At 39.8% G+C, this 20,253-nt stretch overlaps 1 protein-coding gene across 4 annotated transcripts in view; it reads right to left on the bottom strand.

Moving 5' to 3' along the window:
• PTPRK (protein tyrosine phosphatase receptor type K) overlaps window positions 1–15,530 on the bottom strand; it is a 553,659-nt gene extending 538,129 nt beyond the window's left edge. For all 4 annotated transcript variants that reach the window (XM_044917510.1, XM_044917509.1, XM_044917507.1 and 1 more), the window contains exon 1: window positions 15,294–15,530. In XM_044917510.1, coding sequence (XP_044773445.1) covers window positions 15,294–15,390 — 97 coding nt within the window. In that variant the 5' untranslated portion in view covers window positions 15,391–15,530. The remainder of the gene's footprint in view (window positions 1–15,293) is intronic.
• Between the last annotated feature and the right edge of the window lie 4,723 nt (window positions 15,531–20,253).

Below are 20,253 nucleotides of genomic sequence, written 5' to 3'. Positions count from 1 at the left end.
TAGATAGATAGATAGATAGATAGATAGATAGATAGATAGATAGATAGATAATTTTTAAGCAGGCTCTACACCCAATATGGAACTTGAACTCAGGACCCTGAGATCAAGAGTTGCATGCTCTACCAACTGAACCAGCCAAGCACCCCAATTCCTATACATATTATATTTAAGTATACTGTTATATAGTGTTTCCATTCCATTTATAGGTCTGCCATCCTCAATCTTTTTCCAATTCAGTATCCTTTAGGTATTTGTTGTAACTCATATAAGAACAAGTCTGCTTTCCAAATAATGGCTGGGTCATGATTCTGGAGCACAAAACAGGCAGTCCGGTATGCATCCCCTTTTTTGAATGGTTCCATATTTAAGTTTACATATGCTACAAGAGTTTCTTTTATTGCTATTTTATGCTCCTTTTTATTAAGACTATGAATGTGGTCAAATGCATCAAAATGGCATCTTAAGAAACTTCTTAAATGGAGAGGAGCTTATGAAAACACCTTCTGCCACCATAATCACAAAGACCTACGTTAGTAGGAACATCCAGTCAGGATACAAAAATCACATTATTATGGTAAACTGAGTATTATAAAAGTATTTACGTCAGTGAGATTCAAACCTGCAGTGCGAAGAGCTTCTCTGATAAGAAAGTTGACAGGAATTTTTAATTATATCTGGAGAGCAAACATTTTCATCAGTGTAACTCAAGAAAAAGGGAGTTTTATTTCAATTAAAGCTAGAAGAGGTACAGTAAGAAAGTGAGAATATAAGAAATCTAAAGCTTGAGTGTAACATAAAATCCTTGTTGAAGTTTAGAGAGGCTTTCCTCTGCAATGACTGGCCACAGAGCAACTCTGGAACTGAGCTAACAACCATCAAGTTTAGCCAGACCCTCCAGCCAGATGCCAGGATTCTAAAATGGCTTTTCCCTGTTGACAGTGGCTTGAAAAAGTCTTGAGGCTTAAATGGATTTGAAACTACCTGAACTATGGAAGATTAAATATCAACAGCAACCTTCAAAAGAAAAACAAAAACGTTATCTAGAATTCACAGGGAAATAGACGTGCCAGTAATTCATTTACTCAGCATGCGTTAAATGCCAATGGCACAGAACAGATGCCTTTCTCTCATTCTATAACCTTTGGAGAAACAACATTCTTTAGGAGCTAAGGAGGCATCCCTTTATCTTCTGCTAATGCTTATTTTTTTTTTTAAAGATTTTTATTTATTTATTTGAGAGAGAATGAGATAGAGAGAGAGCATGAGAGCGGGGAGGGTCAGAGGGAGCAGCAGACTCCCCGCTCAGCAAGGGACACTGGAATGCTGCGATGCGGGACTCAATCCCGGGACTCCAGGATCACGACCTGAGCCGAAGGCAGTTGCTTAACCAACTGAGCCACCCAGGTGCCCCTCTGCTAATGCTTATTATCTCATTTCTAAATCTGAGTACCGTTCCTAGATTGGACAATAGTATCACTGGGCTGGACACTTCTTGAAGTGGCAGAGATTTCACTCCTCAACTTTCTGCTAAATGCCCATTTTAATCTTATTCCCAAATTAGAGTTTCTGTATTTTTACCTGAGATTAAATCTGTCCAGGCAGTAAACATACTTGTTTCAGGAATGCCCCAAATTTCCCACCTTCTCCAACCTGGATAAGAAATGTTAAATGCATCTTCCAAAGATTTCTGAGATATTTATACCTAAAAGTTAATGCTTCTGGTACTCTCACTCTACATATGTAGATTTGGGTTTTATTTGGTTTTGTTTTTGGTTGTTTTTTGTTTTTGGTTTTTTTGTCATTCAACCTAAGATTCTGGTTCTTTAGGAATCAGTATAAATTTGCCACTTGTTTTCATAAATATTGAGTGATATTCTTTATAATGTTTACTGTGGTCTTTGTTAATCAGGATACTGAGTTATTTCAGGCATCCTATTATCTACTGTCTGCTGGTTTTATTTTAAAGTAAAAGATACTGCAGTTTTTTTAAAGATAACAGCCTGGGATAAGATATTGTGCAAACATGGGTTAATTTGGTCCACTCATTAGGATGATGATAACAAAAGCTAAAGTGAATGAATTTTATTAATGTATCAGGCACTCTTCGAAGCACTTTAACTCAATATTCTTCAAAAAAACACCAGGACAGGTAGGTGACTGGTATTATCCCATTTCACAGATGTGGTGTTGAAACTAAAGGAACATGGTTAGCTCCCATAGCAAGAAAATGTTGGAACCAGAATTCACACTCAAGCACAATCAGGTTCCAAAGTCTGTGATCGTAAACATTTCGCTATATATTTTATACCTGGAGATCAGCATTCCAGTGTCCCTTGCTTAAATATAAAACGGGCACAAAATGTTAGTGACTCAACTAAATTAATATAAGTTTCTAAATTCGGGGGCTCCTGGCTGGTTCAGGTGGTGGAGCATGTAACTCCTGATCTCAGGGTTGTGGGTTCAAGCCCCATGTTAAGTGTAGAGATTACTTAAATAAAACCTTAAAAATAAAATAAATGTTCTAAACTTTAATTTTTGAAGCTTGGGTCTATGGAATTTGGGATTATTTTTCCTTAGAAAAATGTACACATCCAAAATTACTTCTCTCCTTCATTCACATACTGCAGGTCATTTGGGTCTCCTCTGATAACAGAGGTTCAAAATCCCCATTTCCTGGTAGAGCAACAGGTATATTTAAATGACAGTACTGTTGCCCCCTCCAAAATGAATGACTAAAGCACTAGGAATTGAATTTGCCTCTTCCAGGATGCAGGTGTAAGGACAGTCTGGGGATTATCTGAGCCCACTGGATTCTGGACTCCCAGGCCTCTCTGCCAGCCTCTGGCCTCCCTCCCTAGGGGCTGCCCACTACTCGGGACAATGAGCTTCCCTGAAGCAGCAGCAGAGAGAAGGGTGATCAGAGACTAGAAAGGCAGTCGATAAACAGCTGTAGGTCACAGCAAATACGAATCCGCAGCCAAACAACCAGGGCCTTTGCATTGGAACGCTGTGATTGCCCATTTACATATAAGCTGGATGAGGCAGCCCTCCAACCTTCCTGCTCAAGTTCCCAGAGGGAGAATAAGTGACTGTGAGTCTCTAGAAAAACAAATGTGCTCTCTCCTCTGCCCAACTTGTTTACATTTGCTTACACTTCCGATTACTCAACTTTTGGGAAATTCCACTTGATGGAATTTTATTATCATTGCAGCAAATTTTTGCATAATGCTTTTTGGTAGGCTTCTAGCTTTTTGTGTGTAGACTCAGGATCTGGAAAGATTGCTGACACACTGGATTCTCCCAGGCAACTTCTAAAGTAGACCAGCATATTGTGAGAGACAGCCTGCACTTTGAGATTTGCCAAGCCATAGGCAGGGGTATGGTCAGTTACTGAATAGCCCCAGGCTTCACCCATGATCTCTAGATGTGAAGCTATGTAAAGATTACCACTCCTTAATAGTCATAAAAGTCACATATACTGCCGAAGTTCAAGGACAATGCCTGGCTTACTTGCCAGCATACCCAAGACCTGACACAGCATTGACACTTAGCAAATGTTCAAAGATAGGCAGAGTGGAAGAATTAAATAAAGACATACAAACCTTAACTGAAACACGCTCTCGCCAGCTAGGCACACCAGTTCAGATATCAGGAGCATTTTCTATTTCTTCATGAGAATACTCAAAGGAAAATCTATACTGTACATTAAACTTGCTATATATGATTACAGCCCTTAAAACATTTGGTTAAAATTTTTTCAATAAAAATATTTCATAATCATGTAATCTTTACTGACCTATTTGGAGAAAATACAAATACTATTTGGTAGCATTACAGGGTAAAGTTGACTTAGAGAGAGAGAAAATAAGTATATAGGTGAAAATGAATCGGGGGTGCATTTTATGATACATAATAACAAATTTACTCACTGTTCACAAGAACATATGCTACCACCTTCCCCAAAGCTTAGACATGCAAACAGATATGCAACGTATAACTGCAAATATACAAAGCATCTACTGGTTTCATTTCCATTGTTCAGCATATTATTTTTGCATTCAGCAACAATTTATCAAAAGTTATACTGCCCCAAAAATAAATTACATTTTTTATGGTAGTTTAGAAGTTAAAAAATACTTTCACATATATTTCAATTTTACCTTTCGAAATTGTCCTACTGAGTAACTGGAGAAGATATTACAATCACTCTTCATTGTAATATTCCCATTTTAATGATAAGGAAATTAAGGATTCAGCAAAAAAGAATTACCTCCAAATCTCAGTGCCAGAAAGTAACAAAACTAAGACCAGCACACAGTCACATAGCAAGTCCGATGCTCCATGCACTGAATGGACTCTTCCATAGATCTCTAAAGGAACCTTTTGCTCTCTCTGAAGCAGGTCGCTGCCAACCGCTTGACCTCATATATTACCTAAGTACTTAAATGTCAGTTTAGATAAAGGGGCAATAATGGGCCAACCCTAGATAGCACTCTGCCTCAAGCGGCCAGGTTGTTAGGCAAACCATTACAAAACTCATCATTCAGGAATCACACACCTGATAAGAATATAAATAAGGGGTTAAAAAAAAGTCACAGAGAAAGCAGGCAATACACAGGGAAGAAAATAATAATTCAGGAATTTATTTAAGATAACACTCAAAGGTGCATGAACAAACACCTCCAGTGACAGAAAGAAGCATGCTCCAGTCAATAAATCTTCCACAACCACTGTCTTCACCCCTGTGTTGCCAGGCCAGCTGCTCTGTCATAGAGGTGCATGGGCATGACACTCTGGTCTAAACTGGCACAACCACGTTTGAGGCCCTGGTCTTCAGTCACATTCAGCTTTAGGCCACCAGCACAGATGTGTATCTAACACAGGCTGGATAAACCTCTCCTTGTAAGTGGGGAAGGCTGGGCAAACACCTGCTACTTCCCTACATTTCATTCATTATCGAGTACCCCAGTTATTGTATAGCAACTCTTGAATATCCCATGTTGTACAGATATGCATTATAAAGTTAGGCAGCAGAGGGGAGAAGATCAAAACTATAAGTACACCTTCACCTCCTGAGTTTTTCAAAATTAGTTTTCAAAGTGAAGAGTGACTAGGTTCTATTTCTCTGTGTCAATTAGCATCATTTATCACAGCTTAGCTTACCCACTGGCTTCTATTAAAAATAAACAAATGCATGCATGCAAATACCTATTCATGTACATATGTAGGATATGTAGGATAACTGAAAACCAAGCAGTTATCTAAGATGGTCTCTTTTATTCACAGACATATTAATTATTATCACCTCCTATTTGGACTGTAATTTTAATTAAAGCCAATCATTAAGTCAGGTTTGCATTTGGAAACATTGTTTTAGAACTTCAAATACAAACCAAAATAATTTTTTTTAAAGATTTTATTTATTTATTTGAGAGAGAGAATGAGAGAGAGAGAGAGAGAGAGCACATGAGAGGGGGGAGGGTCAGAGGGAGAAGCAGACTCCCTGCTGAGCAGGGAGCCCGATGTGGGACTTGATCCCGGGACCCTGGGATCATGACCTGAGCCGAAGGCAGACGCTTAACGACTGAGCCACCCAGGTGCCCCAAACCAAAATAATTTTTAAAAAAGCTAAATAATTAACTACCTGTATAAACTACCATTAAGCAAAACAATGTATATGTTGGTGACAATACTGACATAAAAAATAAAAATCTTGAATTTGAGGGGTGCCTGGGTGGTTCAGTCAGTTAAGCGTCCGATTTTTGATTTCAGTTCAGGTCATGCTCTCAGGGTCATGAGATCGGGCCCCACGTGAGGCTCTGCACTCAGCGTGGAGTCTCCTTGAGATTCTCTCTCTCCCTCTCTCCCTGCTCCTCCCCACCACACTCTCTCTCTCTTTCTCTCTAAAATACATAAATAAATCCTTAAAAAAAATCTTGAATTTGAGCTAAATTCTTCCAAGCTGTATCACTTTGGACAAGTGATATCAAATGAAGGGGTATTAATGTCTAAAGTTCCTTTCAGCACTTAAAATTCTGTGAATTTTTAATGTTGGATTTATTTAATACTGAGGTAAAGAGAATAAAATAATGAAAATAATAAAATTCATGGGGCGCCTGGGTGGCTCAGTTGGTTAAGTGACTGCCTTCGGCTCAGGTCATGATCCTGGAGTCCCTGGATCGAGTCCCGCATCGGGCTCCCTGCTCAGCAGGGAGTCTGCTTCTCCCTCTGACCCTATCCCCTCTCATGTGTTCTCTCTCATTCTCTCTCTCTCAAATAAATAAAATCTTTAAAAAAATAATAATACTAAAATTCATGCTTTAAAGCATGGCTTAGAAGATAAACCAAAAAAGAAACACTTCAAAAATCATGAACCACTGATCTTCAAGGCACACAAAACTGCCAGGTGCAAAGTACCTCTTTCCCCTCTTCCTCCGCCGCCCTCTTCCCCTTAGAGACTAAGGTTTAGGTCACCATGTCTTAATGTTACTACTTAGTGGTCCAGAGCTGGGAACCCTCTGATGCAACTGTCTTTTCCTCACCATATACTTTCTTCCCCGTCAAAGGATGCACCCCGCTTTCTTTGCTTTTATTTCTCACGACTTATTTAATTCTATCTTGAGCAATCACACTGTAGTTCCATTGTCTTTCCAGAACTCATCCCCAGATCTGTTGATAACTGATGGTTTGATCCGTGGCGCCCCATCAGTCCATGTGACCTGAGTGAGGCTCTAGAGCTGAACCCAGAATTCTAGTCAACTAAGCCTATCAGTGCACTTACTTCCCCTCAGCTGGAGTCTCTGAGTCACTGAATCTAATCAGAGTGAACCTCAGGGCCTTCGCCAGTGCAACCGCCATCTAAAGTACACATTTTCATACTAGACTTGAACCGAGAATCTTGTGGTATGGGAGCTGCCAAAGCTACCATGCTCTACATGGAGCCTAAGAATGAAGCTCCTGGAGTGCCCCACAGGGAAGCTGAGCGGGCAGAAAGAGGTCATATCCCAGTGGAATTATGTGACCTCTAAGTCAAGTTGCACCTGATCATCGGTTAGGAGAGAAAATAAACTCCTCTTTTGTTGTAACCAGTCTGAGTTGCATTTTCTGCCAACATGCAACCAAAAAAAAAAAAAAAATGCCTAACTGCTACATATATGTATATATTCAATAATGAATTTTGGCTTGACTAGTTCCTCACACTGTCACCTGAGGCAAGTTATTACTTAACCTCTCGAATCCTCAGTTTGCAAAGCAGAGAGGATTCCAATCTTCAAGGATTATCATGAGGATTTAAATTCACGTGAAACATGGACCATAAGGCCTGGCAGGTCGTAGGCACTCAGTGCATGGCAGCTCCTATTGTTGTTTTTGCAACTGCTCTTCTCCAACGTGTGAGAGAATAAATGAACTTAATTACTGCTGACAAGAATAAAAGTAGAAGTAGTACAAAGAGAAAGCTCTAAAATTTCTAGTAAAATTAGAAAATGTAACAAGTCAGATTCTTCAGCCTCTAAAGCTCTTTAAGATGTTTGGAAGTACCTTTCTGGGTTTCTCTCCATCGCTAAGCTCCACTCAAGCACTGATCTATCTACAGTTAAACCTCTTCCTTTAAACACCAGTGTCTAGAATAAGTAAACATGGAGATCATTGATTTATAGTTTATTTATGAATCCAGCAACTATATATTTTGTATTTCAAACAACACAGGTTAAGAGACTTTCATTTCCAGTCAAACGTGCAGAGAATTCTGTTGTGTATGTATTTCCCCAAACTCCCGCTCCCAATATTATAATACAACCAACTATTATAGGTTAACGTTAATTTATATTTCTTGTTTTCCATTAATCTCTGCCATAACCATGTCATTATGCCGGTATATTCCGAATCGCTAGTGAATGGCAAAAACAAATATAGCAGTCGTGATTTAATCAGAGACTTCACTATTAAAACAGCCAGCCAAAGTAGACACGTTTAGAATACTAAATGGATAACAAAACACACTTACAGGCTCATTAATAAGAAGGCAATTAGGTCTTCTGGGAAAATTCATTTTCTAAAAGAATGCTAAAGCAAGCTATAAAATGCAAGTAAAATTGTGTTTTGACATGAATACTGTACACTGTCTATTACATCATAATTTTTCTCTTGAGAAAACTGACAAGAATCTGTTCTTAAATATGAGCACAAAAGATAGTAAAAGGAACACGAGTGATATTTAATGCATTCTACCTAACTCCCATTCATTAAATTTGACTGTCCTATAAATGAGCTCCTTATTACAAAGATCCTTATATTACACTCAGAAGAAAAAGAGAAATATAAAACAAGAAACTGCTTCTACTATTATTACCAGAGGGAATATCATTTCCTGTATCAACATATCAATATGCTAAATAAAAATTATTGGCCTGTATCATGTTTGGTTCCTTGATAATATCTTTACCTTTAAATATTCTCACACAACATGTTCATAGCCAAAACCATTTAGCCTTATTTTTATTCTCTTATGAAAATACTTCTTTCAAAATCTCTGAGTATTCTTTCTAAAAAGTGAATAGTACTGTTGTTTTGATGTGTCTGGGGCATTAAATTATAATTAAGTAAATACTGATCAGAAATATAATTCCAGGGAAATTTGTTTCATATTGTAATTAATCCCTTCACAATACTCTTACAATTCTACAGTAAAGTGCATGTGACAAATCTTTTCAAGCTGAGCTTTCTTTGTCCTAAAGCAGTGTTTCTCAAAATTACATGTTCAAGCAAATCATCTGGGGATTTTATTAAAATGCAGATTCTGAGTCAGTAGTTCTGAGAAGAGCTCTAATAAGTGACCACAAGATCATCACAAGTTCCCAAGACTGATGTTGCTCGTCCATGGACCACATTCAAGCAGCAAAATTCTAGGGCACCTTGGAGTTGATGAATCCAATGACCATGAGGCAGTCAGCCATCAATCCCTAGGTGGGGCTTCCTCTCTACTCTTGAATTTGTTGAATGACCTAAGGCGAATCATATCAAGGAGCTGTGGCCATATGAAGCAGCTGCTAGGTCACCCCACCACCCAACAAGGATTAGGGGAATTTCTGCAGCTGGTCAGCTGCTGCTCTGGATAGGGTTTGGAGAATCAGCCTGCAAGCAGCTGGTTAAGGAGCAGGCTGCATTGGGAAGGGTTTATAAAAATAGACACCAATCCGGAGGAAGATTTATTACGTTCTCATTAAAAGTATAGTACAACATATTATATACTATATAGTTCGTTCATCCATTTCAGTTTTTTCATCTATGAAATAGGCAAAGTAATTATCTATTTGCAATACTCTTTCCAAAATAGAAGTACAGGAGTTTGACTCCATCTGTAGATGTCCTTAGCTTCCTTCTCACCCAAACCTTTGGACAATGAAGTTCTATCACTGTTAAGATATGTATGTGTGTGTGTGTGTGTGTACAAAATACATATATCTTTCAGCTTTCCCAACAAAATAAATGCAAATAAGAACTCACCTAGACATTCTTTTATTTGGCTTTATTTCTATCTGCATTCCTCTTAAGAAGATAATTCCTAGAATGACTAACCTGTAGAAAAATTCAGCCAGCACTGCCCTGCTCATCATTTTTATTACCAGAGCTCTACAATCATATAAAGTGGAAACATGGATTATTTCACTCAGGACTACTTAATTTGCTCCTAAAACAATTGTAAGTGACAAAATAAGCCATTTGTAATTTTTATGGATTATCAACACACAGCCAAGAATGCCAAAAACTCCAAGCAGAGTTAAGTGGTAAAATGGCAATGTTCCACAACAGGATCGATATGGTCTTACACCCCGAGCCCAGTGTTTTCCCAGAACCTCAACACTCTGCAAAACCTCACAAAACTAGGTTGAATTATGTATGTTCAGTTTTTATTACTAAAATATTAACTACAAAAGAATTCCCATAAGACTACTTCAGGGAAAATAAACATCCCTCTCTCAACAGAATCTTCATGGAACTAAGAAAAACTCGTATGTGGAACAAAGTTTCTCTAAGAGCATTGCTCATAAAAACACATCTCTCCTAAAATAGAGCTTAAAGTTTATAAACTATCTACCTCCACAGTTCTCACCGCTATCAAAGATTCAAACACAGTTTTTTTTCCATTTTTTCCATTTTCCAAAGCATAGTTGTATATAACTTATCTCACTCATCTCAAAATAACGGGCAATATGGTACTCAAATGTGTTCTATCCCCACTTACAAAAAGGAACTTAAAGTCTCTCTTCCATTCAGAGATACCTAAGCACAAACACTCTGTGACATTAAAATATCATTTCATCGATTTACAACTTTATTTCTGGCTTCAATTAAAATTAAAATTAGCCTGATGGACAGACTTATTTGATAACTCTGTTATCAAATACCAGTTTAAGACATCATGAACTGGGAAGATATCATTGTTCAGTAACCATGATAAACAGCATGAGTTTTGGTGAAAAAACAAGTCATGTTCAAAAGCAATTATAACCTTTTTAGACAAAGAGAAACACCACTTGATAACGGAACACAATATAAATACATACGATCAAAGGATAAAGTCTGAGAGGAATACACAGAGGGAAATTTTTACATCTACAGAATAAGAAATGAATGTGTTTGGACAAAGGCAAAGGCTGACTCCAATAAACAAACCAAAAATAAGGTACTTTTTCCCCCTCTTTAGAAAAGTAAATAAAAGATCAAACACACACACACACACACACACACACACACACACAGAATCCTAGTGTTCTTTGTTTTGTCCTTAAGAGCAATCTGTAAACTCTCTTGATGTTTCCTGCTCTCAGTCCTGCAGCAATCCTCTTCCTGCCCTCCATGAAGAGCAAGTAGAGGAAATGGGAATAGCACAGGGCAGATGAGGACAGCATTTTCCATGCCTCTAGAAGTACATCCATATTTAGCATGATTTACACTGTCTTTAACACCACCTTGAACAGACCTAGATCATGGGACTTCAAAAGCACTGGTAGGCAACAACACAGTTTCTCTATATAGGACCCTTATCACATGAACTAAATGTTTTTTAAAGGCCATAAAAATGTGTAGTAAACCATCACTGGTACAAATATGAGATTTGATGGGAAAACTGGCGTTCACTCTGCATAGTGGTTGAGTCATATTTCCAGTTTTTAAGAACATGTCCAGCACCAAAAGATATTTAGGAGGAACAAAAAGACTGTGATGTTGGCTATGTGCATGCGGGCTTTGTTGTTGCTAAAGAGGAGTGGGAAGGAGTGTGGGAGAGGGGCAGGGCAGCAGAGGGGTTGATTTATTTTTCAAATTCGCGTTTATGAATACAAAGAGAAGAGCTGTCAGCAGCACACATGCCAAGCCCAAATAGCAGCCAGACCTGCCTCTTCCCGTCTGGGTAGGCCAGACACAAAACGACATCTTGCAATCTAGGAAAATCAGCAGAGTCAGATGTATGGAGAATAGTGAGAGAAAAAACAGTCCTGGAAATGTCCACTTATATATCATTACTAGTGTTAAAATTTATAGTTTTAATGAATTGAGGGACTGAGCGATTCTGGTCAATCAAAACAAGAAAATCAGCACACAAACCTTGAAACAAGCTGTTTCTGATGTATTTTCCTAGTAGGTAGTAAGTATGAAAGAAATTAACTTCACATACAGAGACATCAAGGAGTCAGACACCAGGAAAGTGGCATTGTTTAGATGAGTTGCAAGGTCCTAAGGAATCAAGTGAGTGCACACTTACAGTGTGACATGCCAGGAACTAGATCAAGTGAGGATCTTGAGCTGCATTTCCAGGCTCACATCATACTAGAGACACAATAGTCCCTCTCTAGGTCATTGATAAGACTGCATCTAAAACGCTGCATATTTTTTTCTCCATACTCTGATGAAAAAGCTGAACAACCAACAGTTGAACAAACAGCTAAACAAATGACTATATATTTCTTCTATTGTTAGGAATGTTAATAACGACTCTTCCACAGGTAGAGCTCAAATAACAATTTACATGAGGTAAGCAAAAAAAAAAAATTAAGGATAATTTCTCTCACTGTACTGATAAAATTAGAGTCTGGCCAATCTAGGATGTTTATGTTTAATAATGATTAAAATGAATGACTGGCAGAGGAAACACACACACACACACACACACACACACACTCCTGAACAGCCTGTCCTCACTAGGCAAGTGTGGGAGCAAGCCAAGGAGACTAAAGTCAAGGCACTTAGCTACCTTAATGTATGACGCCTACACTCCAGAGAGCTGCATAATGCTTTACAACTTACAGTGCCAGTTCACATAAATTATTTCATAAAAACCAGGTGGAAAGGTTAGGACAGGTATTATTATCACCATTTTACAGATGAGAAAGCTGAGTTTCCAAGTAACTTCTCTGTGACTGGTTTTGTCAGGCATCTGAGTCCCAAGACAGAAAACTGTCTTACGTTATAATATCAAGAGATAACAGCTACACAACCCCATGAATGTCAGTGCATCTTTGTGCTTCTATTCCTCAGTTTCCCCAGGTAGGACATTAGTATAATTTTAAGTGAAAGATTAAGCTAAAATAACGTAAGTTGATATTTACAGGCTGTTCTGGTTTTAAAGAGGCTCACCATGCAGCATTTTTACACTTTCATTCCAAAAACTAAGGAAAAAGTCCCAGTGATAAAAATATTATTAAATTTGTGGTTTAAAGAGAGAACACTGGATGAGTATATGACATATCCAACAATCCTTAGTCTTTCAATATTTGCTTTTGAAGTGTACTACATTAGAAACCACATCATAATATCTAAAAGTGGTAAATTGGCCTTAATGGATGTGATTTAAAAGACCTATTTAACAGGATATTCAAAAATTTGAATATATATTTGTTTTAGACTTTTAAAGCATTTTATTCAAATTTCTCAAAAGAACTAAAAGTTCATTATTTAAAGTAGAATCCAAGAAAAAAACAGCAAGAAAGAAATACACCTTCAATCTCTGAATTTATGTATTTACAACAAATCTGACTGCCATAAAATCTGATGATAGTAGAATACCAAGTGGCTTAGGATAACCAGAACATGAAAATGTTTACAAAACAAACTTTTAATTCATGGAGAAAGGCAGATTCACAATCTGACTTTAAACAGGGGGAAAAAAGCATGCAAATCCTGAATGGCAAAATTTTTGAGATACAGTTCTACAAGAATTGCATTTATTAGGACTGCACATTCTCTTACTTAAACATAACTTAAAGTCAAAGGTTTCACTTTGTCACTAAAGCAAAGCCAGGCATATTTGGTAAAATTACTTAGAACTGGATGTCTGAGAACGCAATTGTTCATTAGAGATATCTAAACTCCAGAGATCAGAAAAGCTCATCTGCACATTCTGTTGGAGGGAATTTAATACTTACTAAAGGGCAAATAACATTTGAAACGAGAAATATAAAAGTTTCTTTACTGCTGAAAATATACCCATCAGCTGTTGAGACGTTAATAGTTGAAACTCTTGAATACATGTAAGTCTAATCATGCAACTGGTAGAATTCAAACTTTCAATTAACAAAGTACATGCCTTTTGAAGCACAGGCTCTCAGTGCAATGACAAACACTGTGCAGAAATCAATACCCACTCTAACTTGCCTGCACATAATGACTTACATCAAGCACGGTTCCAATACCAACCGGCATTATATGTCAGAGATGCATTCAGTAGTAATGCTTACTCCAGAAAGAATTAAATTAAGCCATCGGATCACTCATTGCATAGATCTGTTGTCCTGCATACATCACCAATATAGATGGCTTTCCTCTACACGCTGCATTTCATAATCTGCTTTAGTGCACAACACATGCTGCCACCTGAATCTGCGGTCTAACTCCTTTGATAGCGTTCTACGGTGGGGAAGAGGGGATGTAAGGGAAATAAACATTACTCCGGGTCACAACAATCTGAGTTTATTTCCAGGAAACAGGGCAGCCACAACAAGGAGAGAAACTGACAGGCGCAAAGTTAAGTTCGTTCTCCGACCCTGCGGCCTCAGCCAAGAGCGCGGCTGTCACTTTCCCAGTGTTCTCCGTCACCATCCGCACCAAGACCCAGGGCAGCAGATGCGCTTGCCAGCCAAGCTGAGCTGGGTGGACTGGCCAGAAAAGTTGTCAGGACCCGCGAGCAGCAGACAAGCGCCCAGGAGCCCGCTCCCCAGCATCCACCTGGTGAAACTTCAGAGCCCCAAGAGGAGAGAACGAAAGAAGCAACTAACAGAAAAGAACAAAACTGGAAGGGTAGAGGACGGGACTGGGAGAGACGAGGTTTCACGGACTTCTGTAAGTGGCTTTACCAAGAACCCAAAGAGCCAACCTACAAGAGCACACCATCCCTCCCTTTGTACTCTGCCGGCTGTCGCTCGCAGCCCCCATCCCCGAGGCGGGCTCCCCCGGAGGAGCGGGCTGCCTCAGCCGGGGTCAGGCTCCCCGCGCCCGGGACCCAGACCTCGCTGCCCAGGACTGCTCGGTGTACGTCCTTAGAATCATATTTCAAAACATCTTACAAGCTCCTCCAACAGACACACGGAACCTACTCCACGCAATGCCCTAACACACAGGGCAAAACCAGGAGCAGCCAACACTGGGGGAGGAGAAAGGGACTGGGGGAGGGACTGGGAAGTAGTTAGACAATAGTCAAGGGAGGTTATTCCCGGGACAAAAAGCACCTGGCAAAGCGCGCCGAGGTCAGTCCCTCCCAGTCTCCACATTTCTGACAATGGCTTCCCGGGCGGGAGTGTGGGGGAAAATAATTTTTTTTTTTTTTTTCTTGAACGCTCTAGAGGCAGACAGCAACAAGCCCGCACCACTAGCAACAGAGTAGCCGTTCCCGAGTCGTAACTACTTTTTCCTCCCTCTTCCCCGGCGTGGTGCAGCGTGCGCTGGACGCGGAGGCTACCAATTTCCCAAGAAAAGCAATGTCTCCCCACACTCCCGAGCAGCCCTGCCAGCCCTGGCCCCGAGCGAGCCTTCGAGAGGAACAATGGGTCGCGGAGATGAAAGTTACCTGAGCCAAGTGGCGCCCAGCCCGGTGCCCCGCGTCCCACCTAGCACAAACTCTGGGGACATCCCTCCCTCTACCCTGTGCTCCCGCCCGGGCCGCGAAAGCTTCCCCCGAATCGTTGCCCCCCGGCCCTGGCGAGGAGCCGGCTCCAGCCCTCGCGAGCCCCGGGCCGGGGGGCATTCGTCGGGCATCCGGACGCCCCCCACCCACCCACACGCCCACCTTCTGGGCCACTCACCTGCGGAGAACTGGCCTTGAGCCGACCCCAGGGGAGACCAAGGGGAGAGGAACAAGAGCGCCACAGAAACAGGCAGCGCCGCCGCCGCCGTATCCATGTCGACTTTGGGAGAAGTTTCAAGCAGCTTTGCAAAGAGCTGCCGGGTGGATCGCAGCGAAATCCACGACCGAGGTGCCAGCCGGACCTCGCGGGACGAGGGCGGGAAGTCCACAGCCGCCCGCCGGCACTTTTTCCTTCTTCGCGGTCCCCAAACTACCTCTGGGGCGCAAGCGTCTCCCGCGTCGCCGGCCGGCCGCGGCGGCAGCTCTCCATGCTCAGCGGAGGCTGCTCCTGTTAGTCAAGAGTTACTTTGCTTCGGGAGGGACGGGGGCGGAGCCGGGGGTGACGTCGCCCTGCCGGCTCCGGTAGCTTCTGAGGAATGCAGGCTCGGGCGCGGCGCCGCCGCCTCCTGCCGGAGAGACGCGCGCCAGCTCCGGCCGCGCGCCTCGCGCCTCTCGCCGCCTTTGTTCGCCGCCCGCCGCCGCTCGGGGGAGCGGGCGGGAAAGCGGACCCGCGCCGTTGGCTACCCTGTTGCAGAAATCGGAGTTTGAGATGCGAGTGTTTGGTAAGCAGTGTGGCGGGACCACAGAGGAGGAGCGTGGAGAAAGCCCCAACGCCCGAGCAGAGGCGTCCTGGGCTTCCCTGTCCCCGCGGTGGAGGTCCCACCGGAGCGGATGCCGGTAGGAAGAAGCGGGAGTGTAAAAGCGCCCTAAGGAAACACCCACCTGCACTGAAAACTCACTGTTCTTTATTCCTGTAATAAGGACTAAGACACCCCACCCCCACAGAAAACTTATTGTTCCTTATGATATAAAAATAAAACTTGAACCAAAATAAACGTTCGGTAACTTTCCAATGTGAGCAGCTGGCGTGTCTCCTTTCTGGTTTATTTGTCATTTGCCGAATATTTGGATTTACGCTCTGCTTCGCTGACTTTGCTTGTGGTTCTGAAACCTTCCGGCCTCTTTCTGCTTCTTCCCTTAGGAAGAACCTAAGAACTGCATCAGGGTTTAGTATCTTTTCCTTTCCCATAGGTCTGCGGGAGTAGAAAAAAAAGGTTTTTTTGCTATGTTTTTAATATCCAATAGGTACTTAAGACAGAAGTATTTAACGAAAGGACTTTACGCTGACAATGAAAACGGCAACGAATGATTTCATCCGGAGGAAAATGATGCTCTATTATGACAGTAAAGTATTTTACAGTTTGCTAGTTCTTCAGCAGCTTGAAGTGGTTTCACCATATGCCACATTTACTTGCTTCTGTGAACAGACTATTTGGTTGTGCAGTATATCCATTTTGTAAAATTTTCAAGTAAAATAGATGTGGTCACAATTGAATAGATATTTTTATTAAGAATTTTAATGTCATATATACAATTTCTAGAACAATAGAACCTATTGATTGACATCTGTCAAGTACTCATATCTTTAGTCTTTGTAAACAACACAATGTGAAATTCAATTTAACATTCGTATTTATTTACCGAGCCATGTATTCCTCGCTATCAATGACCAAGTTTATGATAGAACTGGAAATATATCTATATACATATATATGTATAAAATCAGGAAGAAAAAGACTTTTTAAAAATTTTGCTAAGAGTAGAAGCTTGATTAAACAGAATTTGGAGTCTCCTGGCTGGCTCATTAGCACACTGAGTAGCCCAATGCTTGTCAATTCAATTCAGCCCAATGCTTGTCAATTCAATTCAGCACAATAAAATTCATTTTTCCTTAGGGTGCAGGGTACAATTTTTTTTTCAACTCACTAACCTATCACTGTTCTATTTCTTTGATTGAGGGACATTCCTAAATCCTAAGTAACAAAAAACTGAAGGGCATATCTTTCCTTTTTGAAGCAGTAAGCAGAACTTTGTAAAATTTAGCAGGAATATGCCTCAGGAAAAACAAACAAAAACCCACCACCCATATACTAGTTCACCTGTTCTATTCTTGGAAAGAAAGATGAAGGAAGTTCATGACTTGGTAGATTTGTTTGTTTAAACACACAAAATACTTGTTTGAAAAATTGACATACAGTGCCAGGGGAAAGTCCACACACAGTTCTTACCATGCTTGTTCCTTGGGTCAACTGATAGAAGATTCATTTCACTTTATCTATCCTGGAAGTAATAACAGTAACAGGCAATGTTTACAGAGCACTTACAATGTGCGAGGCACGACTTAAGATATGCAGTATCTCACTGAGTTCAGACAACAACCCTTTGACATTGGTACAATTATTACTCCTATTTGACAAATGAGGAAACAAGATTAGGGATTAAGTAATTTGGTCATCAGCACATATCTGAGTGAAAAGTAAGGGGAAACAAGGAAAGGCAAGAAAATTCTCAAAAGGAATCAGCAAAGTAGCAAGAACAACTTCTCACTGAAAGTCAAAGGAATAAAATAAAACTTTTAGACAAGTAAATCAGTCCTTTTGTCCTTAGTTGTCACGAATGCTGGCTGTAATAACTAATGCTGGCCAGAGTGGATTGAAATCTTTTGAGGAGACTATGTTTTTCTTCCGCAAGGTATTTGGCAAGTATTTAGAACTTAGTAGATCTCTGTTTATTTCACAGAAAATAGAATGAATGAATATATCTATCAATTCATAGAAGAAGTATAAATTCGGTATAACTTTTAGAAAAAATTAGATAACATGTATTAAAAATCACTAAAATGTTCATATTCTTCAATCTACTGGCTATTCTAAGGAAATAAGCCAAAATATGGAAAGTGTTGTATACACAAAGATTTGTGTGATTTTCAAAAGAGAAAGGTGAAAATCATATAAATGTCTAACAATAGGCAGATTCATGAACATTATCTAGATAGAATATCTCAGAGTCACTAAAATGAAAGTTATTAAAAAAAAGGAGCAAGTTGCAACATGGGAAAATGCATATGATAAAATGTTGGGTAAAAAACACCAGAAGACTGTATAGAGTTTCAGTTTGGGAAGATGGAAATATTCTGGAGATGCACCGTAGTGATGGCTGTACAACAATGTGTACTTAATGCCACTGAACTGTATACTTAAAAATGGTTAACATGGTAAAATGGTATGCAATATGTTTTACTACAGTAAAAAAAAATAGAAGACAAAAATCAAAATGTACTATGATTATAACGGAGAAATAATGAAGAATGAAAAAAAAACCCATAAACCATAATACTGATAAAATTAGTAGTAGATATAGAATAATAAAATTTCATAATTGCCCTTCTCTATTTTCCTACCATTTGGGGTATATGGTGAGAGTATATCTTTTAAAGAGGACAGGTTTGTATTCGGATTGCAGATTTACCACACAGTACCTCCAGTCATCAATTTAGATCTGTGTTTGGGAAAATGTTTTCTGTGGAATCCCAGTTTTATCAAAATTTCATAAGTATATTGGAAAATAAGGTCTGAAGATCAGATAAGCTTGGAGAACTCTGAATTGAGCAAAGTTAAAAGATTCCTTTACCAAAACAGTCTCCTTTACTATGTAGTACTTTTTCCATGGTTATCAATATGGTATTAGGCACTGTGAATCTGGAGGGGGGAAAAGAATGCAGTTTCTCAAAGTTTTGGACCATGGAACTCTTTAATAAAGAAGTAGTTCTCACAAGTAGGATTTCAGGGAACAGAGTTTGGGGAACACTGCCAACTAACATTTAATATCTCTATATCTCAATTTCCTTCATATGAAAATGAGGCTAATCAATCAGATTTTCAGATAACTAGAAAAAATACAGTTGACTTAAACTGGAGGGTTAGGGGCACTGATCCCCTGCACTGTCAAAAAGCTTCATATAACTTGACTCTCCAAAAACCATAACTAATAATAGCCTACTGTTGACCAGAAACCTATGGCTAACATAAATGGTTGATTAGCATATATTCTGTATGTTATATGTATTATGGACTGTATTATTATAATAAAGCTAGAGAGAAAATGTTAAAAAAAATCATAAGATAAAATACATTTACAGTAAACTGCAGTGTATTTATTTTTTAAAAATCTGCATATAAGTGGACCCGTGCAGTTCAAACCTGTGTTGTTCAAGGGTCAACTCTATAAATTTTTAAAATAGATATAAATTCAATTATAGGTATAGATATAAAAGGGCCTGGACAATAATAGTTGCTGAGTAAATGTTATTTTCCTTCTCTCATTCCACTGAAGGATTATGCACAAATCTGTACCCAGCAGAAGCAAAGTTTTTATTTACCCAGTGACAGACCATGAGTACCCACAGCATGTGTTTATAAGCAATTAGATCATATTCTCAGCTTGTTAATAATAATTAATTGCTTACATATGCTTTTCAGTTTGTAATGCTTATTCACCCACATGATCGCAATCTATCCTCAGTCTATCAAACCCTAGGAAGATTGAAGCCAGGGCAGGTAGTTTTACTAATTTCACTTAACTGACGAGGAAAACCAAAGCTTAGAGGGATTAAAAAATAGGCCAAGCTTTGACACGGTCAATAGCAGAGTTGTCTCTTTGACCTGGGCATTCTGACTGCCAATCTCATTCCTACCTTCCTGCCAATGACTATGTACTTCGTTCTCATCTCTAAAAATGTTCGTTTGAGTTAGATGCAAAATTCTCAATGTCAATTCACCAGACCGAGCCTCTTAGGCTGGCAGGTGGAAATGAGCTTCTATTTTCTCTTTGCAAAGAGAAAAAAGAAAAAGAAAAGAAAAACAACCTAGAAGCATTTTCTTGCTGTAATATTCTTGCATGGGTATGTATGTATCCAGGAAGGGAGGGGCAGGGAATTTCTGACCATAAAGCCCTTTAACAGAGCAGGGACTTCCAGAAAAGGAAAAAAAAAAAAAAAAAAGGCCTGTTAGGTCTTTGAAAACTGTTGTTCTGGGTGGGTGTTGGGTCTTCCACTGTAGGGCAGAGCCCAATTGCTCCCT

This window comes from Neomonachus schauinslandi, chromosome 8 (genome assembly GCF_002201575.2).
Source record: "Neomonachus schauinslandi chromosome 8, ASM220157v2, whole genome shotgun sequence".
Taxonomy (NCBI): domain Eukaryota; kingdom Metazoa; phylum Chordata; class Mammalia; order Carnivora; family Phocidae; genus Neomonachus; species Neomonachus schauinslandi.
Note: the sequence above shows the minus strand (reverse complement) of the source record. Positions and strands in the feature narration are given on the sequence as shown.